The 22,631-nt window shown below is 38.4% G+C and overlaps 5 protein-coding genes and 1 pseudogene across 7 annotated transcripts in view; 5 read left to right on the plus strand and 1 right to left on the minus strand.

The window, feature by feature from the left end:
* Positions 1-347: 347 nt before the first annotated feature.
* LOC148714647 (uncharacterized) lies at positions 348-1,415 on the plus strand. The gene has a single exon (XM_088717224.2). The coding sequence runs from the start codon at positions 348-350 to the stop codon at positions 1,413-1,415; it is 1,068 nt and encodes a 355-aa protein (XP_088573350.2).
* Positions 1,416-1,683: 268 nt separating this feature from the next.
* LOC148700414 (uncharacterized) lies at positions 1,684-3,234 on the plus strand (annotated as a pseudogene). The gene is made up of 2 exons (XR_016399205.1): positions 1,684-2,784; positions 2,864-3,234. The product of XR_016399205.1 is annotated as an uncharacterized LOC148700414 (transcript).
* Positions 3,235-6,976: 3,742 nt separating this feature from the next.
* LOC148714648 (uncharacterized) lies at positions 6,977-11,407 on the minus strand. The gene is made up of 7 exons (XM_088715774.2): positions 11,384-11,407; positions 8,527-8,703; positions 8,202-8,446; positions 7,882-8,085; positions 7,687-7,779; positions 7,495-7,596; positions 6,977-7,396 (listed from the first exon to the last, which is right to left on the minus strand). The coding sequence occupies exons 2-7, from the start codon at positions 8,693-8,695 to the stop codon at positions 6,992-6,994; spliced, it is 1,218 nt and encodes a 405-aa protein (XP_088571900.1). The 5' UTR covers positions 8,696-8,703; positions 11,384-11,407; the 3' UTR covers positions 6,977-6,991.
* Positions 9,522-11,491, plus strand: LOC120104659 (ribosome biogenesis protein NOP53-like). Its single transcript, XM_039116159.3, has 5 exons — positions 9,522-9,658; positions 9,734-9,779; positions 9,874-9,899; positions 10,610-10,690; positions 10,855-11,491. Exons 1-5 carry the CDS (start codon positions 9,539-9,541, stop codon positions 11,059-11,061), a joined length of 480 nt encoding a protein of 159 aa, XP_038972087.1. The 5' UTR covers positions 9,522-9,538; the 3' UTR covers positions 11,062-11,491.
* Positions 11,492-15,850: 4,359 nt separating this feature from the next.
* LOC148714649 (uncharacterized) lies at positions 15,851-18,046 on the plus strand. 2 transcript variants are annotated; one of them, XM_089928846.1, is made up of 6 exons: positions 15,851-16,528; positions 16,669-16,877; positions 16,975-17,067; positions 17,191-17,292; positions 17,387-17,779; positions 17,886-18,046. In XM_089928846.1, the coding sequence occupies exons 4-6, from the start codon at positions 17,236-17,238 to the stop codon at positions 17,931-17,933; spliced, it is 498 nt and encodes a 165-aa protein (XP_089784972.1). In that variant the 5' UTR covers positions 15,851-16,528; positions 16,669-16,877; positions 16,975-17,067; positions 17,191-17,235; the 3' UTR covers positions 17,934-18,046. The 2 variants fall into 2 exon arrangements, with proteins under 2 accessions (XP_089784972.1, XP_088571901.2); XM_088715775.2 differs by lacking the exons at positions 15,851-16,528; positions 16,669-16,877 and having other exon boundaries at positions 16,914-17,067.
* Positions 18,047-19,507: 1,461 nt separating this feature from the next.
* The window catches only part of LOC103698211 (putative lipoxygenase 8, chloroplastic), a 40,511-nt gene continuing 37,387 nt past the window's right edge, over positions 19,508-22,631 (plus strand). Inside the window, exons 1-2 of the mRNA XM_008780205.4 lie at positions 19,508-19,950; positions 21,735-22,003. Coding sequence (XP_008778427.2) covers positions 19,608-19,950; positions 21,735-22,003 — 612 coding nt within the window. The 5' untranslated portion in view covers positions 19,508-19,607. The remainder of the gene's footprint in view (positions 19,951-21,734; positions 22,004-22,631) is intronic.

Below are 22,631 nucleotides of genomic sequence, written 5' to 3' on the forward strand. Positions count from 1 at the left end.
GTTTACTTTGAATCATATAACTAATTCAATCATTTCACTTTGTTTCAGATAATCAAGGTTTGATTTTAGGTCAAAGCAAGAGAAGACACTAGTGAACTATTGGTATTCTCTGAAACCAATACATCACTTTCTCTATGTTATGACTTTACAACATAAGGCATACATTGTTGAAAGTCTGAAATGTTGCGTCTTTAAGATTTATATGGACATTGATACAAGAAGTAGCATTCCAGTTAGATATATAAATTTGCAAGGCAAAATATCTTCTGAAATTTATATGTAGGCCATCCTTCTAATTTTGTTTATCTTTTTTTTAAAAACTGCAGTTCAATCGGTATTCTAATAGAATGGACAAAAGTTGGATAAATAAGTTAAGATCTAGTGCTGAATATTTGGTTGGAGTTCAAAATTTCATTAAGTTTGCTTTTGAGAAATCTAATATGAACGGAAAGATTTTATGTCCATGTCAAAAATGTGTAAACGGTTCTGCTCTTGATCCAAAAATTATTGAAGAACATTTGGTATGGAATGGTTTTCTAAAGGGTTATACTGAATGGGTACTCCATGGAGAGTTCATACCTTCATGTAACCAACCCTCCGATCTAGAAGACACCTTCAATTTTGGATGTAGTGACACGGAACAAAATTCTGTAGAAGAAGATGATATAAGGGGCCTACTTAGAGATGCTCTTGGACATAGTATCAGAATTGTAGGAGAAGATGAGCGTGCAGTTATTGATCAGTCCATGCATGTTGAGGAATCTATACATTCTGATGACACAGCTCATTATGATAACTTGGTGAAAGATTGTGATCAAGAACTGTATCCAGGTTGTAAGAATTTTACGAAGATTTCTTTTCTTCTGCATTTATTACATTTGAAATATTTGAATGGGTGGTCCAGCAAGTCTTTTACCATGCTTCTTCAATTATTAAAGGATGCATTTCCGGAAGGTGTTACTTTGCCATCATCTTCATATGAAGCCAAAAAACTGATAAAAGAGTTGGACCTTGGATATGAGAAGATACACAGTTGTCCGAATGACTGCATTTTATATCGTGGTGAAAATAGGAACCAAGAGTCGTGCCGAATATGTGGAACTTCACGATGGGGAAAACATAAAGATGACGAGAATGATTCGTTGACTGAAGTGGATGCTGCACCGACTAAGAAAAAACCGGCTAAAATTTTGAGGTATTTTCCTCTTATACCAAGATTGAAAAGGATGTTTGCATCACCGAAGACGGCTTCCTCGATGAGATGGCATGACGAAGACCGTACAAAGGATGGAATGTTACGACACCCAGCGGATAGTCCCGCATGGAAAGCATTTGATGATAGGCATCCCGAATTTGCTTCTGATGTTCGCAGTGTTAGGCTAGGTTTAGCTACTGATGGGTTTAATCCATTCTGAATGATGAGCTCAACATACAGCACTTGGCCGGTTGTTTTGATTCCATATAATTTGCCACCATGGATGTGTATGAAACAGTCTTCAGTAATTCTATCAATGGTTATTCCAGGTGACAAGGGCCCAGGTAATGATATTGATGTTTTTCTATAGCCTCTAATAGAGGAATTGAAACAAATATGGGAGGGTATTGATACATTTGGTGCTTTTGCTGGACAAAATTTCAAATTGCGTGCAGCTCTTATTTGGAGTATCAATGATTTTCCTGCATATGCTAATTTATCTGGTTGGAGCACTAAGGGGCGTATTGCATGTCCTTCTTGTGGAGATTCAACCCATTCGTATTGGTTAAAACATGGAGGAAAGTTCTGTTATATGGGCCATCGTCGGTGGTTAGAAGCAAACCATCCATTTCGATTTCAGAAAGACTTGTTTGATTGTACCATAGAGTTGCGATCTGCCCCTGTTCCACCAACTGGAACTGAAGTCTTCAGACAAATGCATGACACCAATTATATACCGGGTAAGGTCGCCAAATGTTCAAAGAAGAGGGGGAGGGAGCATGTTGGCAGCACAATGAATGAAGGATTAATAGCAGAGGTTGCTGAGGATGCTGACAACTTTTTTGAGAATGAAGACAACATATATGGTCAGAAAAATGATGATGACTCAATGGCAGCATCTACACAGAAACAACTATGGAAAAAAAAGAGCATTTTCTTTGATTTACCTTATTGGGAGTATAATCTTCTTCGACATAACCTTGATGTGATGCATACAGAGAAGAACATTTGTGATAACCTGATTGGAACATTGTTAAATCTTGATGGGAAGACCAAAGATAACTTGAAAGCGCGTCTTGATTTGAAAGATATGGGCATAAGACAAGAGCTTCATCCGATAGAGCTTGCCAATGATAAATTTTATACACCTCCTGCATGTTATACAATGTCTACTCAAGAGAAAGATCTTTTCTAACAGTTCTGAAAAATTTGAAGGTTCCTGATGGGTACTCATCGAATATTTCACGATGCGTAAATCTCAAAGAGCGAAAACTTTCAAATCTTAAAAGTCACGATTGTCACATTTTGATGCAAGATATCTTTCCATTGGCTTTAAGATCGTCAACACCGAAACAAGTTTTTGCAATTGTTTCTCAATTGTCATCATTCTTTAAGGCATTATGTTCCAAAGTTCTTGATCCTAAGGAGCTTGATCAATTGGAGTCTAATATTGCACTTACACTATGCAATATGGAAAAGATCTTTCCTCCTGGGTTTTTCACTATTATGGTTCATCTACTCATTCACTTAGCGGCGGAAGCTAAACTTGGTGGCCCGGTTCACTACCGATGGATGTATCCTATTGAGAGGTAATTTTTCTAAACTCTAATATAATTATTTAATAATCAGTTTGATTTTGATATTTATTTTAAAAATTTATTGTTGAAGGTTTCTTATGCGCTTAAAAGATTATGTACGCAATCGAGCCTATCCCGAGGGCTCGATTGCTGAAGGATATATTGATGAGGAGTGTTTGACATTTTGTTCGAGATATCTTGAAGGTGTTGAAACGGTTTTCAATCGACCTCAAAGGAATTGTGATATCATAGAGAATGCAGATGTTTACAAGTTCTCATCTGGTGGAAGAGTTTTGGGAAAAGTTGAAAGTGTTGTTCTTGACCAGAAATCGTTGGCACAGGCACATCGCTATGTCTTACTTCATAGTGATATAATATCCGAGTCTCGCAGGTTAGTATGGTTAATTGAAATCTAAATTTACTGTCATGTCAGGAGAATGTAATATTGGTATTTAATTAAAGATAACCTTGATCGTGTAGAGAATTTTTAATAGCTCAGCGAAGTCTTAACCATAACATTCGTCCTACACCAAGGATTGAGCAACGATGGTTGGTTGAATTATTTCCAGAATGGCTTTCCAAACAGGTTAGATGTCTAATATATTAAGCTTTTTTTTAAAATTTTATAGAGAGAAATTAATCATTACTTCCATAATTTTTTTTAGGTACCAGTGATGATGGAGAAGCATTGTTCTGATGAGTTAATAGTCATTGCTCGAGGTCCGAATAATATTGTCAACAGATATGTTGGGTTCATTATAAATGGTTTTAAATTTCATACTAAAGAGCGTGAGAAATTTAGAAAAACCCAAAATAGTAGAGTTATAGTTGAGGCGGACGGAAAAAATTATTATGGTGCTCTAACAGATATTTATGAGCTGGATTATTATGGAAATTTTAAGGTAGTATTATTTCGATGTGATTAGGTGGATATAAACTCACCTAGAGGTTTGAGGCAAGACATAAATGGATTCACACTTGTAAATTTTTCAAGGTTGATACATACTGGTGTGTTATTGAAAGATGATCCATTTGTTTTTTCATCTCAAGCTCGATAAGTATTTTTTGTGCAAGACTCAAAAGATAAAAATTGGTCTCTTGTTATTAAAACGAAACCTAGGGACTTGTATGATATGGGAAAAAAGTTGGAAGAGGAGGACGATGATACTTATACTCAGTGTATGCCTTATAATGTTGTGCCAACTGATGAAGTAAATGCGCCAACGAGTTTGATGCAATGAAGGAATCCCGTGTACAAGATCTTCTGATCTCAGTATGTGTTTGATTGTTAGAAGTTTTTGTTTTTTCCTTTATATTGCTCAGCTTACTATTTGTGTTATAAAGAAAAAACTATATTGCCATTTGCCAGCTTAGTGCTCTTCGGTACAGAAGAATGGATTTCGATGAGTTCTGTGCGGCTACATTCCTGAATCCGTCCTTGCAGTTGGAGTTTCAAATGTTGCTGGTACTTTAAGAACATCTATTGTCTTGTCTCTTAAAACTTCTAATTTCTGATTTAGTAGTCTTTGAAAGATGTAATCTCTACCTTCTTCCAGTCCTCAGTCGATGGTGCTTCATTATAGTTATCGTCGCATGTTTCCAATACAGTAAATGCTTGTTTATATTCCAAGGCGGCCGCCAGCATCAAGAGACAATGTCTTTGTGCTAGGAATTTCAAGTTGCAAGGCAATCTCAGCAAAATTTTCTTCACGGGCTGGAGAAGCTTTGATAAATTTCACACTTTCAAGATATGGGCATAACAACGGACAACAAACAGCTGACCCTTGAGCATGAGCGTGTTCTTGTTGGACAGGTGGTCTCTGAGATTTGCATTGTAGATGTCATGAGATGAGCAATTATTGTCTAAAGTGATGGTGAATAACTTGGACTTCATGCTCCAATCTGAAAGGCTAACCCCGATAGCTTCACTAAGAGCATTTTCTGAATGAGGAGATGATACCATCATGAAGTTAAGCATTCTTCTGTGCAGCCTCCAGTCGCTGTCGATGAATTGCCCAGTAAGGCAAACATATCCGAGAGTCTGACTTGTTGTCCACAAGTCATGCCTCTTGAGGTGGCTAGTGCCTGCAATCTTCGACCCACTACCGTAAGCAAATGTTTGCTTGCACAACTTGCAACAAGCCCGTGTACATCCTCCAGCCACAGCTTCAATAGTGAACTGTTCCTTCTTTTTCAAATTTTGCACCACTTTTTCAAGTTGAATTTAGTATTACATCTTTCAAAGACTTCAGGTCAAGAAAAACTTTGAAGTTTGAACATGTAGACTGATATGAATATACTTTGAAGTTTGAACATGTAGACTGATATGCATATACTTTGAAGTTTGAACATGTAGACTGATATGCATATGAAGTTTGAAGATGTTGAATTAAATTAAATATTTTAAAATTTTGAAAACTAAATTAGTCAACGGCCAAGTGGCAAGCATCCAGCGCAAGAGCAAATATGGAAAAATTCCCAAAGAAAGCAAACCATGACAAGTGTCATGCATCCAGCGCAAGAGCAAGCATGGAAAGGCCCTTCGAAGAAGGAACGAAACGTGGACGGCCAAGATGCAATAAGCCGAAGGATCAAAGGAGCACAAGAAGACACGTCATCAATCCGCGAGAGGGGAATCTTCTTCTTTTGACACGCCTGGGCCTATATAAAGGGCTCTAGGGATCATTTCAAAGGACAATCAAAATTTTCTCTTCTCCCTATTCCAAGAGTCTAGATAAAAAAAGGCTCTAGGAATCATTGGGGAGAAAAGAAATAAAGAAAATTTTTCTTCTCCTCATAATTTTTCTAAGTTTTTTTGAGGTATCTGCAAGTGTGAACGTGCTCTACTTTCTTCCCTGGAGGCGCACTGACGGGGAAGACGTGGTTCTGTGTTGGGTCGTCGTATCTCTAGGAGATCTGTGCCAGCAGACCCGTGCGTGGGGGGCATAAACTTTCCTGGGACAGCGCATCAGCGTGCTTCGATCCACAGGCCATCTTCTCTCTCTTTCTTCATTTTATTATTATATTGTCAAGTTAATTATTTGCTAGTTTATTCTTCTTATTTATTGTTTTTGAATATTAGAAATATTTAATTTATCAATTATATTTGTGCATCTAGGCTAACAATCCAGGAAAGTTTATTTACTGTTAGCACTAGATTTTAAATTGCTACAATTATTATATATTTTGCTGCATAATTTAAAATTGTTATATTTTAGTTGTTACACATTTATGCTAGCTTTACTTTAATACTTAATTTTTCAAGCAAAATATTAGATTTCCTAACCTCCAAGAGGTTTATTAATACCTCCATTTGGACTCCTCACGGAGTAATTTTCAGATTCCATTCAAACGGAAATTCGAAAATTGGTTAATTCATAGGAGCTAGCTTAATATTGCACCACTACAAAATAATTGATATCTCCCGGCGCTATATTTGGTCTATACCGACGCTTCTAAGCGTCGGCGAGTTTCTCACCCACGCTCCCCAAAGCGTGGCTCCGACGTCGGGCAGGTGGGAGTGGAGCCGGTTTAGGCCGACGCGTGAAGAAAGCGTCGGCGGTCTATGCCGACGCTTTTAAGCGTCGGCGAATGTGGCCTATACCGACGTTTTTAAGCGTCGTTAACTATTTTCGCTTAGCCGACGCTTTTAAGCGTCGGCAAACTTCGACCACCCTCGGCACTGTTGGACTACACAGACGCTTTAAAGCGTCGGCGAAGGTGGCCTATGCCGACGTTTTTAAGCGTCGTTAACTATTTTCCCTTAGCCGACGCTTTTAAGCGTCGTTAAAGGCGTGCCATTTTTTGCCGGTATTGTGCCGGTGGCTTTTGCCGACGCTTAAAAGCGTCGGCAAATGAATTTTTTTTTTTAAAAAAATTTATAAAAGTAATTTTTAATACCCTGTACATATTAAATTCTAACAAAACAAATACACTAAATCACATATATAACAAAATACACGTCACAAACAAGAACTTTGATTACATTCATATTATAATATTTGATTACATTGTACTTCAAAAACATTCTAAAAATATACATCTCAAATTCCTAAGTACACAATCTACGATATGTATCAAGGATCGACGGCATCATCTCTACGAGTAAATGAAGTATCATCAACCTACAAGAAAAAAAAATACTTTAGAAACTAAAAATACGAAAGTCATCACGCTCATACAAGAATACATTATGATTATATAATATATTCAAATATATTTAGTTATGTACCGGAGGAGCAAATCTCTGCAAAAAAGATGAAATATGGTCAAGCTGATCCTGCAAAGATTGTATCTTCAACTCTTGGCTCTGCTTCAACTCCGCCATATCAGTCATATGACTCTGCCTCATCTCCTCTATCCTTGTCTCATATGACTGCTTTATCTGTGCCATCTCTGTCTTCAAACTACAAACCTCTGCAGTGCTAGTACCTTGTCTGGCATCTTGGGTATATCGGCTCACTGCAGACAGCTGAGTGGGGGTAACTCCGATACCGTAACCCCTCACGCGACCATAACGTTCTGGGCCCATCAATTCTGCATAGACCTGAGCCTCGACGCGACTGGCCGCGTCGGATGATGACGACTCCCCGACGCGCTCTGAAATGAGATTTGTAGCTCTTTCCTATATCTCTCTCAAAAAAATAAACAGTCACATTAATAATTTAAAGGAAGTAAAATTAATAAAATAATTATGATCAAATAAAAAAAATGAATACATACAACTATATCTCTCGACTCGTCCCGGACAAAGGTGCCATCTCGGTGAGTGTGGGTCATCTTATAAAACTCTACCTCACCAGGCTCCCTTCCATGCTCTACTATCTACACATACGGAAAGTATATGGGCAAAACTATATATCATGATACGTGCTATATGTTAGTAGAGTTTCAAATAGTTTCAAAAGAACTTACGAATTCATTTCTACGTCTCGCATAACTCTTCGAGCCTGAAGTATGAGGAACTGCTTGAGATGCTCGGGCAGCTCTACCAATATTAGAATATGTCTGCCAAAATAAAAGCATACAGTATAATATGATTCAATGTATATATTTGCAATCTATATTAGTAATAAAGATAATAGAAGATATTGAAACAATATACATGACCTGTCCTCTTTCAGAAAACCAGTAGTGAACAAGCTCCCTCCACTGCTGAGGGTATACATCAGGAGGAGTCACACGAGCAACCTCCTCCTCTGTCATACCCTCGCGCTTGAAGTCCGTCTTCAATTTTGCTTTATATTCTTTCCATTTGCGGTTGAGGGACTTTAGCACCCAATCATGGCTCTCTGGAGGGAGTACAAACTTACCCTACAACAAGGTACAGAATGTTATAATAATATTAAACCTCTAAAATAAAATTATGGTACAAAGCAAATTAACATACAGAAGGTGTCGAATTAAAAAGAATAAATTCAATTCATTACCTCTATAAGTTTAAGAAGCTCAACCTTATACGAAGGAAGCATGTCATTCCACTTCGTATAGTTGAGCGGACACAGCTGACCCTTGCGTGCAACCGATCCTAAAAAGCTTGATAGTAGACTTCCAGCTCTATTGATGGGCTGCCCCAATTCGTTGCATCGGATGATGATCTTCTCACCCGGAGGAAGCTTCCACACATCCTTTGCTTGAGTGGGTCCCCGTCTCGTCCTCACCGTCCCTTGTCCATCTATTAAAATTAAATAAAATATGTCTTAAAAAGTTGAAGACAAATATGAACATAAAATATGAAATATTTTATTGAATTACCCTGGATCCGGAGCTCATCCTCCGGGCAATCAGCAGGAGGCTCGCGCTGAGATCCTGACTCGTGCTGCTGATGCTCACATGGCTGCTGGGACTGTAGGGACTGATCAGAAGTAGATCCCACCTGAGAATGCTGGAACTCCACATCTCTAAATCGTCTCCCTCGGGGCATATTGTTACCTGGTATGCACAAAAAAGAATCAATATTTGGTTAAATGATAAATTTATACTAAATAAAGTTCCATTGCCATGGAGGCATCATCATCTTGCTAGAAATTTTAATGCTTTCATGGTCGTAAACATATTACTGCATGGTTGTAAGACTTGAAAAGAATGACATCAACTTTTGGTTGTTAGACTTGAAAAGAATGAACCAAATTGGACACGACATGCTACATTATAGATGTTCTTTTTGCTCTGAAAGAGACCACCAAGCTCAATTAATTGACACCACAGTTGGAGAGCATACAGAAATGATATCTGTATTCAAGATGAAGGATATATGTAAATGCAAGTGGGCAACACATACTATGCTATTTTAGTTCTTTTTGTCATGCCACTGCTTCCACTTGTCTAATCCTTGGAAATGAACATTTCTTTTCTTTCTCAGGGCATATATCAGGCAGCTAAGGATTACTGAAAGCAAAGAATCTCTACATAAAAAACAAAGCGAAGAATCTCCGAAACATGGATTGATGTTATGTATGGGAGAATGACTCACCTGCAGATATGATACTGTTCTGTAAATTACTTAACTCAATTGTCCAGAAACATTTCTCTGTTTTTGATAAATAAAACTTTTGACTCTCTTCTATTTCTCGCCAACTTGTGTACTTGGTTATTGGATACAAATGTTCCAGCCAACTTGTTTGGCACATGCATTCTCTGTGTTTGTACAGGATTATGAGTCGTGCTTGATGTAATATCTATTGTAGATGAGAGATGCCTAATGGTACACTGCTAGTTTCTATTGTAGAAGCGATCCTAGAAGCTTCATTGCACCTAACTCGTTTCTATGAGCTTGCTTCAGAGCAATCCCTTTGTGCAACCTGTACCATCTTCAACATTGAAAAAGTCAAAAAAGAAAAAGAAAGAAATTCTGAAAGAAAACACTGAAACACAAAATGCTTCAAAGGTATGCAATCTGTTAGAGAAGTTTTAGGTCTGGAAATTATCTTTTATATTTATTATCTGTTCTTGATATCTTCAGGGCGAGGATTCAGCTACCACAGTCCATGACATATGGAACGAAAAAGGTTCTTTCATGATTAATATGCCCAGCACTGCTTTATTATAATTACCTAATGTTGACTCCATTCTGATCTTTTTATCCCCCTTCAAACTTTGCAGGTGAAGTGCGTGCCAAGGCCAAAAAGGTGAGACAATCATATCTCATATTTATGATCTGATGACTCGTGAACAAATAAATTATTTAAACATTTAGTACTTCTGAGGAAGCCTAGAGTTACATGGCTGCTCGAAGCATGCAATTTCCATCTAGGAAGTCCTTAAAAAATACTACTGAAGTGAACTTAAACAACGTGAAGCTTTTCATGTGGTCTCTGTCTTCTTGCATGCCATGAGATGTTTTCCAACTAAAGGAAAGTAAAATTAAGATCTTGATTTACCTATTGTTGCATAGTGCACCTTGTCATACGTGGCATGCTTTGCCCAAGTGATGGCCATGATGATGACATTATACCTCCACTTTGTTCTTAGGCCATGCTAGGATGGCTACTGTATCCTATTTCCTTTGAAGGTGATGTTAAGTATATCACTAAAGTCAATCATAGCAACAGGGAGTACTGTGAAACGAAAGACATATAGCTCAATGGTCAGCACTATGGCGCCGAAAGCATCAACCCAACAGAAAATGCTGAAGAGCTGGATCCACCTGTTACATTCTTCCAATAATTGATTCACAAGCTACATTGAAAAAGTTTGAAACTAAAAATGAAAAAAGCACCTACAAGAGCCAGTTCATTTGCAAATTTCAATTATGACTCACAGACAGGTGCTTGGTGATATCTTGCTTTCTTCATGGGAAAGCAAGAATGCCTAATGGTACATTCTTGGGATTTGACAGAAGTCATCCACCTCTCTTATTCCGGCGGTTGAAGTGGAGCCACCAGGATGTTCATTCAATCCTCCATTTGAGGCTCATCAGGTATCTCGTGGACTTCCTAATGCGCTATAACATTCCAGTTATATGTAGCTCATCAAAGAGGCTGGTTAGAGGCTAGTTAGATAAGATAGTCTCATTTCTCTCAAGTTCTGTCCATGATATGAGGGTCAGTTGTTTTTTGTTTTGCTTTCTTGCTTTGGATATAGGATTCGTTGGCCCGAGCTGTTGCAGATGAGATGCAAAAAGTTTATAAAAAAGAATTGGGACCTCAACCAGTGCCACCTACAGTTCCTGGTGAAATAGTGGCTGAAGTAGATGTGAGTGTAGAAATTCCTCTCTCTCTCTCTCTTGCTTTTTTGTATAATTTGTATAGAATCTTGAAATTCTATACAAGCTTCAAACAATTTACTTAGCCTAGCTACTGGCTTGCCGCTGAACCTTTAATTCATAACAAATTTCTAAGGTAGGTAGCTCTTGGCTGAAACTATCTACCACAAAACCTAAATTGACAGAGAGAGCACGGAAGGAGACCTAATCATATTTTGTAAATTGTCCCGCAGTTTATGCCCATGGCGAATAAAGATCTGATCCTAAACAATAGGAAGAAGACTAAATGAACGTGACCACAGTTTAAACCCATGCTTCAAATCCTCAGACTTTAATATATTACATACCAGAGAGGAAAATCGCAAGGCTTAAAATAAATACATGGTTGAGGATACTAGGATCACTTACCTCAGACGACGGCGAGGTCGACGGTGGCCGAGTAGCTAGGGCTCGGGATGGAGGATTGATGTCGGCGCGCAGCTAGGGCATCGACCGAGAGAGGATGGGCAGCAGGAGGAGGAGGAGGAGGAGGACGAGCAGCAGCAGGAGGAGGAGGACGAGCAGCAGGAGGAGGAGGAGGAGGAGGAGGAGGCTTACCTCAGAGGAGAAGGAGGAAGACGGCAGCGGGGAAGCACCGGCTCGCGATGGAGGTGGGAAGTCGGCGCGCGCACAAGTAGGGCATCGACCGAATTTTAGAGGGGGCTAGGCGAACGGAAGGAGGAAGACGGCAGCGGGGAAGCACCGGCTCTCGATGGAGGTGGGAAGTCGGCTCTCGATGGAGGAGAGGGGGCTGGGCGAAGGGTTGGAGGGTTTGATGTTTTCTAACGACGTTTTATGCGTCGTCGTCTTTTAATCTTTTCCCGACGCTTTTAAGCGTCGTTGTATGTAAACCTTTCCCGACGCTAGAACAAAGCGTCGGCAAAGGCTGGAGCTGAGCCAACCTTTCCCGACGCTTTCCCCTAGCGTCGGGATAAAAGAGTCGGCAAAGCTCATATTTGTTGTAGTGCACTTAGGATGAAATTGAACGATATCTAGTGAAATTATCTATTGAATAATAGTGTCTAAGAAAAGCTTGTCAAAAAGGCATACGTGCCTAAGAAAGGCTGGTACTTAAGTGAGTCAAGTGCTCCACCACCGATCTGGAGCTGATCTGGCTGTTATTCTTTGGATTTTTCAACTAGACATCTAAAGTTCAAATTAAATATCAGTGCAATAATTTGACATAAACCTTTTCATTTTCACATGTGTCAAAACTATGTTAAGCTACAAATCAGTCTCTTTAATTTATTTTCACGTAGCAATTTATATTTGTTGGGTCGCTGTTTCATACTCTGATAAGGAGTCAAGAAAAGGACAGGGGATGGGTGTTCAATCGACCACATTGGAGGCTGAACTAGTGTGCACGTCATTGCTTGTCAAGTCCCAATCACGCTTCCCAAACGAACTTTGGAGTTCTAAGAAATTGGTTCATAATATGATCGCATTCAAATCTTAAGAAACGTTGAAGGCTATTTTACAGGCAAAGATTTTATTAGAGGCATTAAAATTAGTAATTTTTTAAGAGATTATTTATTTTAGAATTATTTTATATGGAAAAGGAATTGTTAAATTTGGCAGTACGATGATCAAGGAAAACATTTTAGAATTATTTTTAGAATTACAAGCTTAAGTCATGGTTCTTTGCTTGTAGTGACCGTAACAACAAAAGCTTGTATCATCATTTTCTTTTATGTGGTGGCTTCCTTACTGGCAAAAGTTTTTGGTTGACTAGGCCTTAATTTTCAGGGGGTTCGATATAAGAGTTTGTATTAGTTTAGCATCATATATAGTATGGAAGAAAAAAAAAATTGGCCAAGTTTGTACTCACAGCATCCATGACCTCCCTAATAGCCATACCATATTAATTAATTCATTTGGACCCAACTTCTTATTTGATACTCCCTAAAGCACAGCCAACTCACGTGGCAATGTCATGGATTGCAACCTAGCTTTTTCATGTCACCTTGTCGTGCACTCGTCAATTAAGTATGCATATCAAATTAGAATTTGTAAAAGTTAATGCACTTGAACTTAATCCCAAAATCAGAACTTAAGAATAATGACAAATGTGAGATATGTGTAGAGGCCAAATTACCTAAAAGTCCCTTTCATTCTATAAGTAGAGATTTTGATCTCCTTGAACTCATACATAGTGATGTATGTAACTTAGAAAGAACCTCAAGGGATAGAAATAAATATTTTATAACTTTCATAGATGACCTTTTTGGATACTGTCCCCTCTAATTTATTAAAGCTAAAAATGAGGTCCAAAATAAAAATCAAAGTCTATAAAGCAGAGGCTGAAAACCAACCAGATAAAAAGATTAAAATTTTAAGAGGTGAATATACCTCATTTGAGCTGACCCAGTTCTATGAAGAACATGGGATAATTCATGAAGTGATAGCTCCTTATTCACCCCAATCTAATGGAGTAGCTGAGAGAAAGAATAGAACCTTAATGGATATGGTTAACTCTACGTTAATTAGTTCAGGAGCACCAGAAAATCTTTGGGGGGAAGCACTAGTAACTGCATCTTATATCTTGAATAGAATTCCATTCAAACATAATGATAAAACTCCATATGAAATCTGGAAACATAGAAAATCTAACTTAAAATACTTAAAAGTGTGGGGGTGCTTAGCTAAAGTAAAAATTTCAGAAAATAAAAGAAAGAAAATTGGACCCAAAACAGTAGATGCAATATTTATAGGATATGCAATTGAGAGTAATGCTAATAAATTTTTAGTGTTTAACTCTCAAATAAATAAAATTAATAACAATACCATAATGGAAGCAAGAGATGCAATCTACTTTGAAAGTATATTTCCTTTTAAAATAAGGATAAATAATCAAATAAATACCAATAATAATTTAGGGACTAGTTCTAGCAGAACCAGATTTAGAGAAGAAGAAAAAACTGAACCTAGAAGAAGTAAAAGAACTAGAGTTGAAAAGAACTTTGGAGAAGACTACTACACATTCCTAATAGTAGAAAAAATTCTCAGGTACCTTAAGGGTACCATATCTATAGGATTACACTATTGTAGTTATCCTGCTGTTCTGGAAGGCTATAGTGATGCCAACTGGATCAGTGATACAGTTGACACCAAATCCACCACTGGTTTTGTCTTCCTTTTAGGAGGTGCAGCTGTATCATGGAAGTCTACCAAACAAACTATAGTGGCTAGGAGTACCATGGAATCTGAAATGATTGCCCTAGATACCACTAGCATTGAGGCCGAGTGGCTTAGAGATCTACTGATAGATTTACCTCTTATGACTTCACCATTACCTTCTATATCTATTTATTGTAACTGCAGATCTGTTATAGATAAATGCAATCAAGAAAATGCAAATGTGAAAATGAATAGGCACTTGAAAGTGCACCAAATTTTGTAAGATCCGAAAGGAATAACTTGATTGCACTAAATTTTGTAAGATCCGAAAGGAATCTAGCTGATCAGCTTACCAAAGGATTGTCTAGAATAGTGGTTCTAGAGTTGTCGAGGGGGATGGGGCTAAGCCCATAAGTAAAGTCACCACGGTGGTAACCCAACCTGAAAAGGTTCAATGGGTAGAAACAAGCTAGATAGGTGACTAATGAGGAGCACTATTTATTTTTTCCATCCCTATGGCAACAGTGCTCATAAAAAGCAAGGGTTAGGTTGAGTTTTTACTCTTAATGGATCCGAGACCCATGAGGCAGGGTACCTACTTGCTCGTACCCTTTTTAGGATTCACCTATATGCGTGTAGTCGTGAGGCCGCGACTGTGGAAAGTGGGCTATTCCCTAATAACACACATGAAGAGATACCTGCGCACGGCCGTAAAGCGCAAACCCGCTTCGAGCATGTTCACGCTATATTATGTGTGCTGTTGATGAAATCTGAGCCATGGACCAAGGTTCAAGGCATGGTCCACCTTTGCTCCACAGAGGTAATCAATTGTCACTAAGTGAAGGTTCAAACCGAAAGGTACCTACACCTATTACATAATATAAGATACTTAGCATTTTATTTTGATTTTTTTTTAAAATTTTATTTTGATTTTAAATTTTTTTAATATTTAATTTATGTGGGGGATTGTTGAATTAAATTAAATATTTTAAAATTTTGAAAACTAAATTAGTCAACGGCCAAGTGGCAAGCATCCAGCGCAAGAGCAAATATGGAAAAATTCCCAAAGAAAGCAAACCATGATAAGTGTCATGCATCCAGCGTAAGAGCAAGCATGGAAAGGCCCTTCGAAGAAGGAAGGAAACGTGGACGGCCAAGATGCAATAAGCCGAATGATCAAAGGAGCACAAGAAGACACGTCATCAGTCCGCGAGAGGGGAATCTTCTTCTTTTGACGCGCCTGGGCCTATATAAAGGGCTCTAGGGATCATTTCAAAGGACAATCAAAATTTTCTCTTCTTCCTATTCCAAGAGTCTAGATAAAAAAAAGGCTCTAGAAATCATTGGGGAGAAAAGAAATAAAGAAAATTTTTCTTCTTCTCATAATTTTTCTAAGTTTCTTTTGAGGTATCTGCAAGTGTGAACGTGCTCTACTTTTTTTCTTGGAGGCGCACTGACGGGGAAGACGTGGTTCTGTATTGGGTCGTCGTATCTCTAGGAGATCTGTGCCAGCAAACCCGTGCGTGGGGGGCATAAACTTTCCTGGGACAGCGCATCAGCGTGCTTCGATCCACAGGCCATCTTCTCTCTCTTTCTTCATTTTATTATTATATTGTCAAGTTAATTATTTGCTAGTTTATTCTTCTTATTTATTGTTTTTGAATATTAGAAATATTTAATTTATCAATTATATTTGTGCATCTAGGCTAACAGAAGATGATATAGTTGTATGATGATCCATGTTCTAAATGCCTTAAAAATCAGAATGATTGTGATGATCAGCTTGATATGGCTGGTTGGTGTCATATTGTCCTAAGAAAGATATCTCTGGCGATCTTCTAGAGTAAAATTTGATCTTCTCTTTTATTAGCCCTTTATTTAGTATAAATTTATCATTTAACCAAATATTGATTCTTTTTTGTGCATACCAGGTAATAATATGCCCCGAGGGAGACGATTTAGAGATGTGGAGTTCCAGCATTCTCAGGTGGGATCTACTTCTGAGCAGTCCCAGCAGCCATGTGATCACCAGCAGCACGAGTCAGGATCTCAGCGCGAGCCTCCTGCTGATTGTTCAGAGGATGAGCTCCGGATCCAGGGTAATTCGATTTAAAGTTCATATTTTATGTTCATATTTGTCTTCAACTTTTTAATACATTTTATTTAATTTGAATAGATGGACAAGGGACAGTGAGGACGAGACGGGGACCCACTCAAGCAAAGAATGTGTGGAAGCTTCCTCCGGGTGAGAAGATCATCATCCGATGCAACGAATTGGGGCAGCCCATCAATAGAGCTGGAAGTCTACTATCAAGCTTTTTAGGATCGGTTGCACGCAAGGGTCAGCTGTGTCCACTCAACTATACGAAGTGGAATGACATGCTTCCTTCGTATAAGGTTGAGCTTCTTAGACTTATACAGATAATTAATTGAATTTATTCTTTTTAATTCGACACCTCCTGTATGTTAATTTGCTTAGTATCATAATTTTATTTTAGATGTTTAATATTATTATAACATTCTGTATCTTGTTGTAGGGTAAGTTTGTACTCCCTCCAGAGAGCCATGATTGGGTGCTAAAGTCCCTCAATCGCAAATGAAAAGAATATAAAGCAAAATTGAAGACGGGCTTCAAGCGCGAGGGTATGACAGAGGAGGAGGTTACTCGTGTGACTCCTCCTGATGTATACCCTCAGCAGTGGAGGGAGCTTGTTCACTACTGGTTTTCTGAAAGAGGACATGTCACGTATATTATTTCAATATCTTCTATTATCTTTATTATTAATATAGATTGCAAATATATACATTGAATCATATTATAATGTGTGCTTTTATTTTGGCAGACATATTCTAATATTGGTAGAGCTGCACGAGCATCTCAAGCAGTTCCTCATACTTCAGGCTCGAAGAGTTATGCGAGACGTAGAAATGAATTCGTAAGTTCTTTTGAAACTATTTGAAACTCTACTAACATATAGATAGTAGAGCATATACTCTACTAACATATATACTCTACTAACTATTCGTAAGTTTTGCTCATATACTTTCCGTATGTGTAGATAGTAGAGCATGGAAGGGAGCCTGGTGAGGTAGAGTTTTATAAGATGACCCACACTCACCGAGATGGCAGCTTTGTCCGGGACGAGTCGAGAGATATAGTTGTATGTATTCATTTTTTATTTGATCATAATTTTTTAATTAATTTTACTTCTTTTAAATTATTAATGTGACTGTTTATTTTTTTGAGAGATATAGGAAAGAGCTACAAATCTTATTTTAGAGCACGTCGGGGAGTCATCATCATCCGACGCGGCCAGTAGCGTCGAGGCTCAGGTCTATGCCGAATTGATGGGCCCAGAACGTTATGGTCGCGTAAGAGGTTACGGTATCGGAGTTACCCCCACTCAGCTGTCTGCAGTGAGCCGATATACCCAAGATGCCAGACAAGGTACTAGCACTGCAGAGGTTTGTAGTTTGAAGACAGAGATGGTACAGATAAAGCAGTCATATGAGACAAGGATAGAGGAGATGAGGCAGAGTCATATGACTGATATGGCGGAGTTGAAGCAGAGCCAAGAGTTGAAGATACAATCTTTGCAGGATCAGCTTGACCATATTTCATCTTTTTTGCAGAGATTTGCTCCTCCGGTACATAACTAAATATATTTGAATATTTTATATAATTATAATGTATTCTTGTATTAGCGTGATGACTTTCGTATTTTTAGTTTCTAAAGTATTTTTTTTCTTGTAGGTTGCTGATACTTCATCTACTCGTAGAGATGATGCCGTCGACTCTTGATACATCGTAGATTGTGTACTTAGGAATTTGAGATGGATGTTTTTAGAATGTTTTTGAAGTACAATGTAATCAAATATGATAATATTGAGATTTTGAATGAAAAGTTCTTGTCTGTGTTGTGTATTTTCTTATCTATGTGATTTAGTGTATGTGTTTTGTTAGAAATTAATGTATACAGAGTATTAAAAATTGCATATACAAATTTTTTTTTAAAAAAAAATGTCATTGCCGACGCTATTTAGCGTCGGAAATACCAAGCGGCACGACATTTTTTAAAAAATGTGAAACGCCTTTCACGACGTGTTATTGCGTCGGTAAAGTCGCATAGGCCGACGCTTTTAAGCATCGGCATAGTCCAATGGAGACTATGGTGGGAAGCGTCGGTTGAGGTACGCCGACGCTTTTAAGCGTCGGATTGCTATAACAGGAACGACGCTTAAAAGCGTCGGCATAGACCGACGACGCTTTTTTGACGCGTCGGGTTAAACCCGACCCACGCCCACCTGCCCGACGTCTGACCCACGCTTTGCAATGCGTGGGCTGAAAATTCGCCGACGCTTAAAAGTGTCGGTAGAGACAAAAAAAACCGCCGGGAGATATTCTTTCTTTTGTAGTGGAAGATAACCAAGGCACCGATCTGTGATGAAATAAAGAGAGAAGAGGAGAGAAAGAGATTGTGAGAGAGAGAGATAGAGAGAGGAGGGGGGAGAGGGGGGAGGGGGGGTAGGGAGGTTCCTTGCCTATTTTCTGTGTTTGACCGTGACCAAAGGCAAGCAAAGGCCCCATATAAAATGGGAACAGGAGCTGGCTACGAGTCGTCCCCCTTGATGGAAGGGGGATGGTGGGATGGGACTTTTATTAATTAGATGGAGTGAATTTCACATAATGCCCCTCCTTGCTCTTATAGAGAGCTCCCTCTCTAGACAAATTCTTTTCTTTACCTTGACCATGAAGTGCCATGGGATAACCTTTTCCTATCCTGCTCTTGCTTGGCATGGTAGACAGTATTGTCGAGCATTATGTCATTATCTCAGTTATTTAATCAATTTTATGAGCCCTTCGTTTAGAGTAATTACTTTTTCATAATTATCTTTCCGTGCTCCCATTCAAAAAATTATATTAAACTAAAGAGGCTTCTTTGCTTATCTTTGTTAGATTCAAGCATCTTTGTTGAAATAGTGTATTTGACAGCTATTTATTTCCATATCATTTTTTTAAGTATTTTATATTTATTAAAAAAATTTATTATTAAAATAAAAAAAGATCTCATTTACTGAATTCGTCTTAGGCCCCAAAATATATTGGGCTACCTGTAACTAAATATACATTCGCACAGGTCCTCAAAGAGAACGCCAACCCAAACTAATATACCAACAATAAGAATGGAACAAGATGCATCCTTGGCAAGTACGACAGTGTTCTCCTTTTGTTTTGCACTGATAGGCATAAGGAGAGGCCTTTTATCTGCTAATCATTTGCAGACTATAAAGTAGTGAATGTTTTCTTATGCTCACAACGGTGATTATACCCACCTCCTTTTGCTTTTAGACTGCTGCCCCTTCAAAGTTCACACACCTAGAGAGAACCACCTGATCTCTTTATAAGCAGCCAGCTACCTTGGTCTCTAAACCCCTTCATTAGAACCCTGGCCACCCATCTCATCTTAAAGAAGAGATGCTGAAGCCTAATCTCCTCACAGCAAACAGTGCTCCCTTCCTCTTCTTCTCCCATGGGTCCCTTCTTTCCAGCCACCGCTCCTCGCCGTTCAGGCTTCGGCCGGCGACGGTCAAGCTCCAAAAGATAGGGAAGCATGACTGCATTCGTTGTGCTTCAGGGAAAGTTCAATCTTCTTCAGTGGATAGAGATGCACCCATCGGTCTTAGAGCGGTTGTTGCCGTCAAAATGACGGTCGGAGGTTTACTGAGTAACCTCGGTCCCTCGCGTGCACTCGATGACACTACTGATCTGTTTGGTAAAAGTCTCCTCCTTGAGCTCCTGGCTGCCGAGGTCGATCCAAGTAAGTGATCAGCTAAGCTCATGTTAGTAGAGGCTGGGGAAATCCTTAGCTCTTTTTCTTAGTCCATACATATTAGTAAGGTTTCATGTTTCATGCATGGCCGCTAAGACTGCCTTTCACTAGTGTTACTACGGGATTTGCCCTTAAAATAACCTCGGTGTCTCAATGAATGACAGACGAGTGAGTACTCATGGGATGGTCAAGATTTCTCCCATAATAAGAGATGGAGTAATAATGTTTCCAGAAACTACTCAGCTCTTTGTTATATTGGTTTTTTCTGTTCTTTATTATTTTCTGGTGATCAGTTTGGGACATGGAGCTAAGATTTGATTCTATAATTGTCACAATCCAAAATTTTATCCAAAAAAATAGCCGAAAGGTATTATTTGGATTTCTTAGTCCTGTATAAGTATCCAAGATCTTCTCGACAATAACCGATATAGGACTAAACACACACCCACACAAGTCATCATAATATTTGAGATTTTTGATTCTATCTTTATCATCGATGGAGATAGAATATGAGTTTAGCAACTGTTTATTGTCTTCAAAAATATGGGTTACGCTATAAGTTTAATATGTATATTAATTAGTCAAGGCAAGTCTAAGCTAATTTAACCAATTGTGAAGATTTTCACGAGTAATTCAGGCATCCAATTAAGCCACACGTTCACATTTTGAACGGCTCTCGCCAAAGAACATGCCAACAAAATCAATCAAGTACTGGGATCATTTAACAAAATGCTATGCATGTTTTGTGATATATATATTTAGGGCATGGTATCAATCAGTTCGTCTAATGTATGATATCTCACCTATCTTTCGCCCTGCCCTTGGGAAACTTAGCTTCAGCTTTTAATTTGGGTGTCAATCTAGCAAATGTCCCCAATTAGCTTTATTTTCTGTTCCTTATTATTTGGATGGCAGTTAAATAGTGTTTTAATCTCTGTTAATTTACAAAACAAGATATTATTATTTATAAACATGGTTAGACTGGCTCAAACCAAAAGACCAATGTTAAAATTTCATTTCTATATTCCTGTGGCCGTCCCTGCACGTGCCAAAGAATCTCCCGGCCAAATTGAGCACTGACTTTTATGCAGATCTACTATTCAAACACAGGAATTTAGAGGACACGGATGCCCAATCAAAATCCTTCCAAAATATCTACTTGATGGACTACCAAGTCCTGCATCCCTTTCCTTGTAGTGGCTTTACTAACCATTTTCCATAGTTTAAGAACGCATAATTAAGTAGCTGACTCCATGATATGTCATGTGTTCACTTTACACCATCCATATCGATACGAATGGAAGTAATCCCATACGGGAGTAGGGACGATATTGTAAGATCAACTACTTGTCATGTTCTATTAAGGATATAAAGACTGATAAAGAAAAATAAACAGAATATTAAGGTGTCATTTGTTTGGAAAATATCAAAATAGCGATACAGATGTGACATAATTGACAAGGGACGATTCATTGGACCATCAATGATGTGATTCTATGTACGACCCAGGACCACCAATAATGATGTGATTCTTTGTCGCCGTTGGACTTGTTCAATTCTTGAAAGGTAGATATTCTTGAATAGCCGAGATGCATCATCTCAGCAGTAAGGCAACGTGCAAATTCTCAAGGCACGGATGATGAAGGAACAAGGAGACAAATGAAGATAGATAGCTGGAGTAAATTTTATTGGTCATGGCTTTGGTTAGCTAGGATTCAATGAGACTGACATCTGATGATATTGACTGATGCATATTAATTTTTGCATGCAAGAAACGGGACAAGAGAAGGCGACGATTCAAGCCTACGCTCACAAGGGCAGCCAAGATATAGATGACATCAAGTATGAGTGCGACTTTACGATACCCAAGAGTTTTGGTGAAATTGGAGCGGTTTTGGTGACAAATGAGCACCATAATGAGATGTTTCTCAAGGACATCACATTCAGCTCCGACGATACCACCACCCTTACAATAAGTTGCAATTCGTGGGTGCATTCCAAGTCCGACAATCCAGAGAAGAGAATCTTCTTCACCAACAAGGTAAGTCTTTGCATTACTCTTCCTTCACCAAGGACTCAATACTTTTCTAAGCAATTACGTTATAGCAATCTAAAATTCTACTTCTTACTTTGCATTCTGACTTTCTTATATACATTGTCACTACCCGGATCCAGATCCGTGACACAGCCGTGCTATCGCCGATTGTCGCCCACAATAGCACGAAGCCTCATACATGGGTCATGGGTAATAGAGTAGTTAAACTAGTCAAACTTTTATATATTTAAGCATTTTCAGTGCAACTTACTGGATCGTTCGGGGTACAGAGCTTTTGTAACATTTTATATACACAAAAATATATTTGTTTTACCCAAAAAGAAAGAAGCCTTGATACAGAAGAAAAATGTCTCCGACTGCTATCATTAGTGGTGATTTGAAAGAAAAAATAAATGAACGGGTATGAGCTACACGGCTCAGTAAGTAATCCTGCATAATCTTATTGGATCAACTATAATACTAAACATGTTTAATTTAGGGTTTGAAAAGCTAACATGTACATTACTTAACAATTTTTCATGATGAAATATTCACACTGAGTCAATAAATCTGTGTTTTATATCAACAAGAATTTTCATGAAAACATACCACATAAAACTGTACACCAGCCTGT

This window comes from Phoenix dactylifera, chromosome 2 (genome assembly GCF_051530095.1).
Source record: "Phoenix dactylifera cultivar Ajwa chromosome 2, Ajwa_hap1_PhDact_Kaust_v1.1, whole genome shotgun sequence".
In the NCBI taxonomy this organism is placed as follows: domain Eukaryota; kingdom Viridiplantae; phylum Streptophyta; class Magnoliopsida; order Arecales; family Arecaceae; genus Phoenix; species Phoenix dactylifera.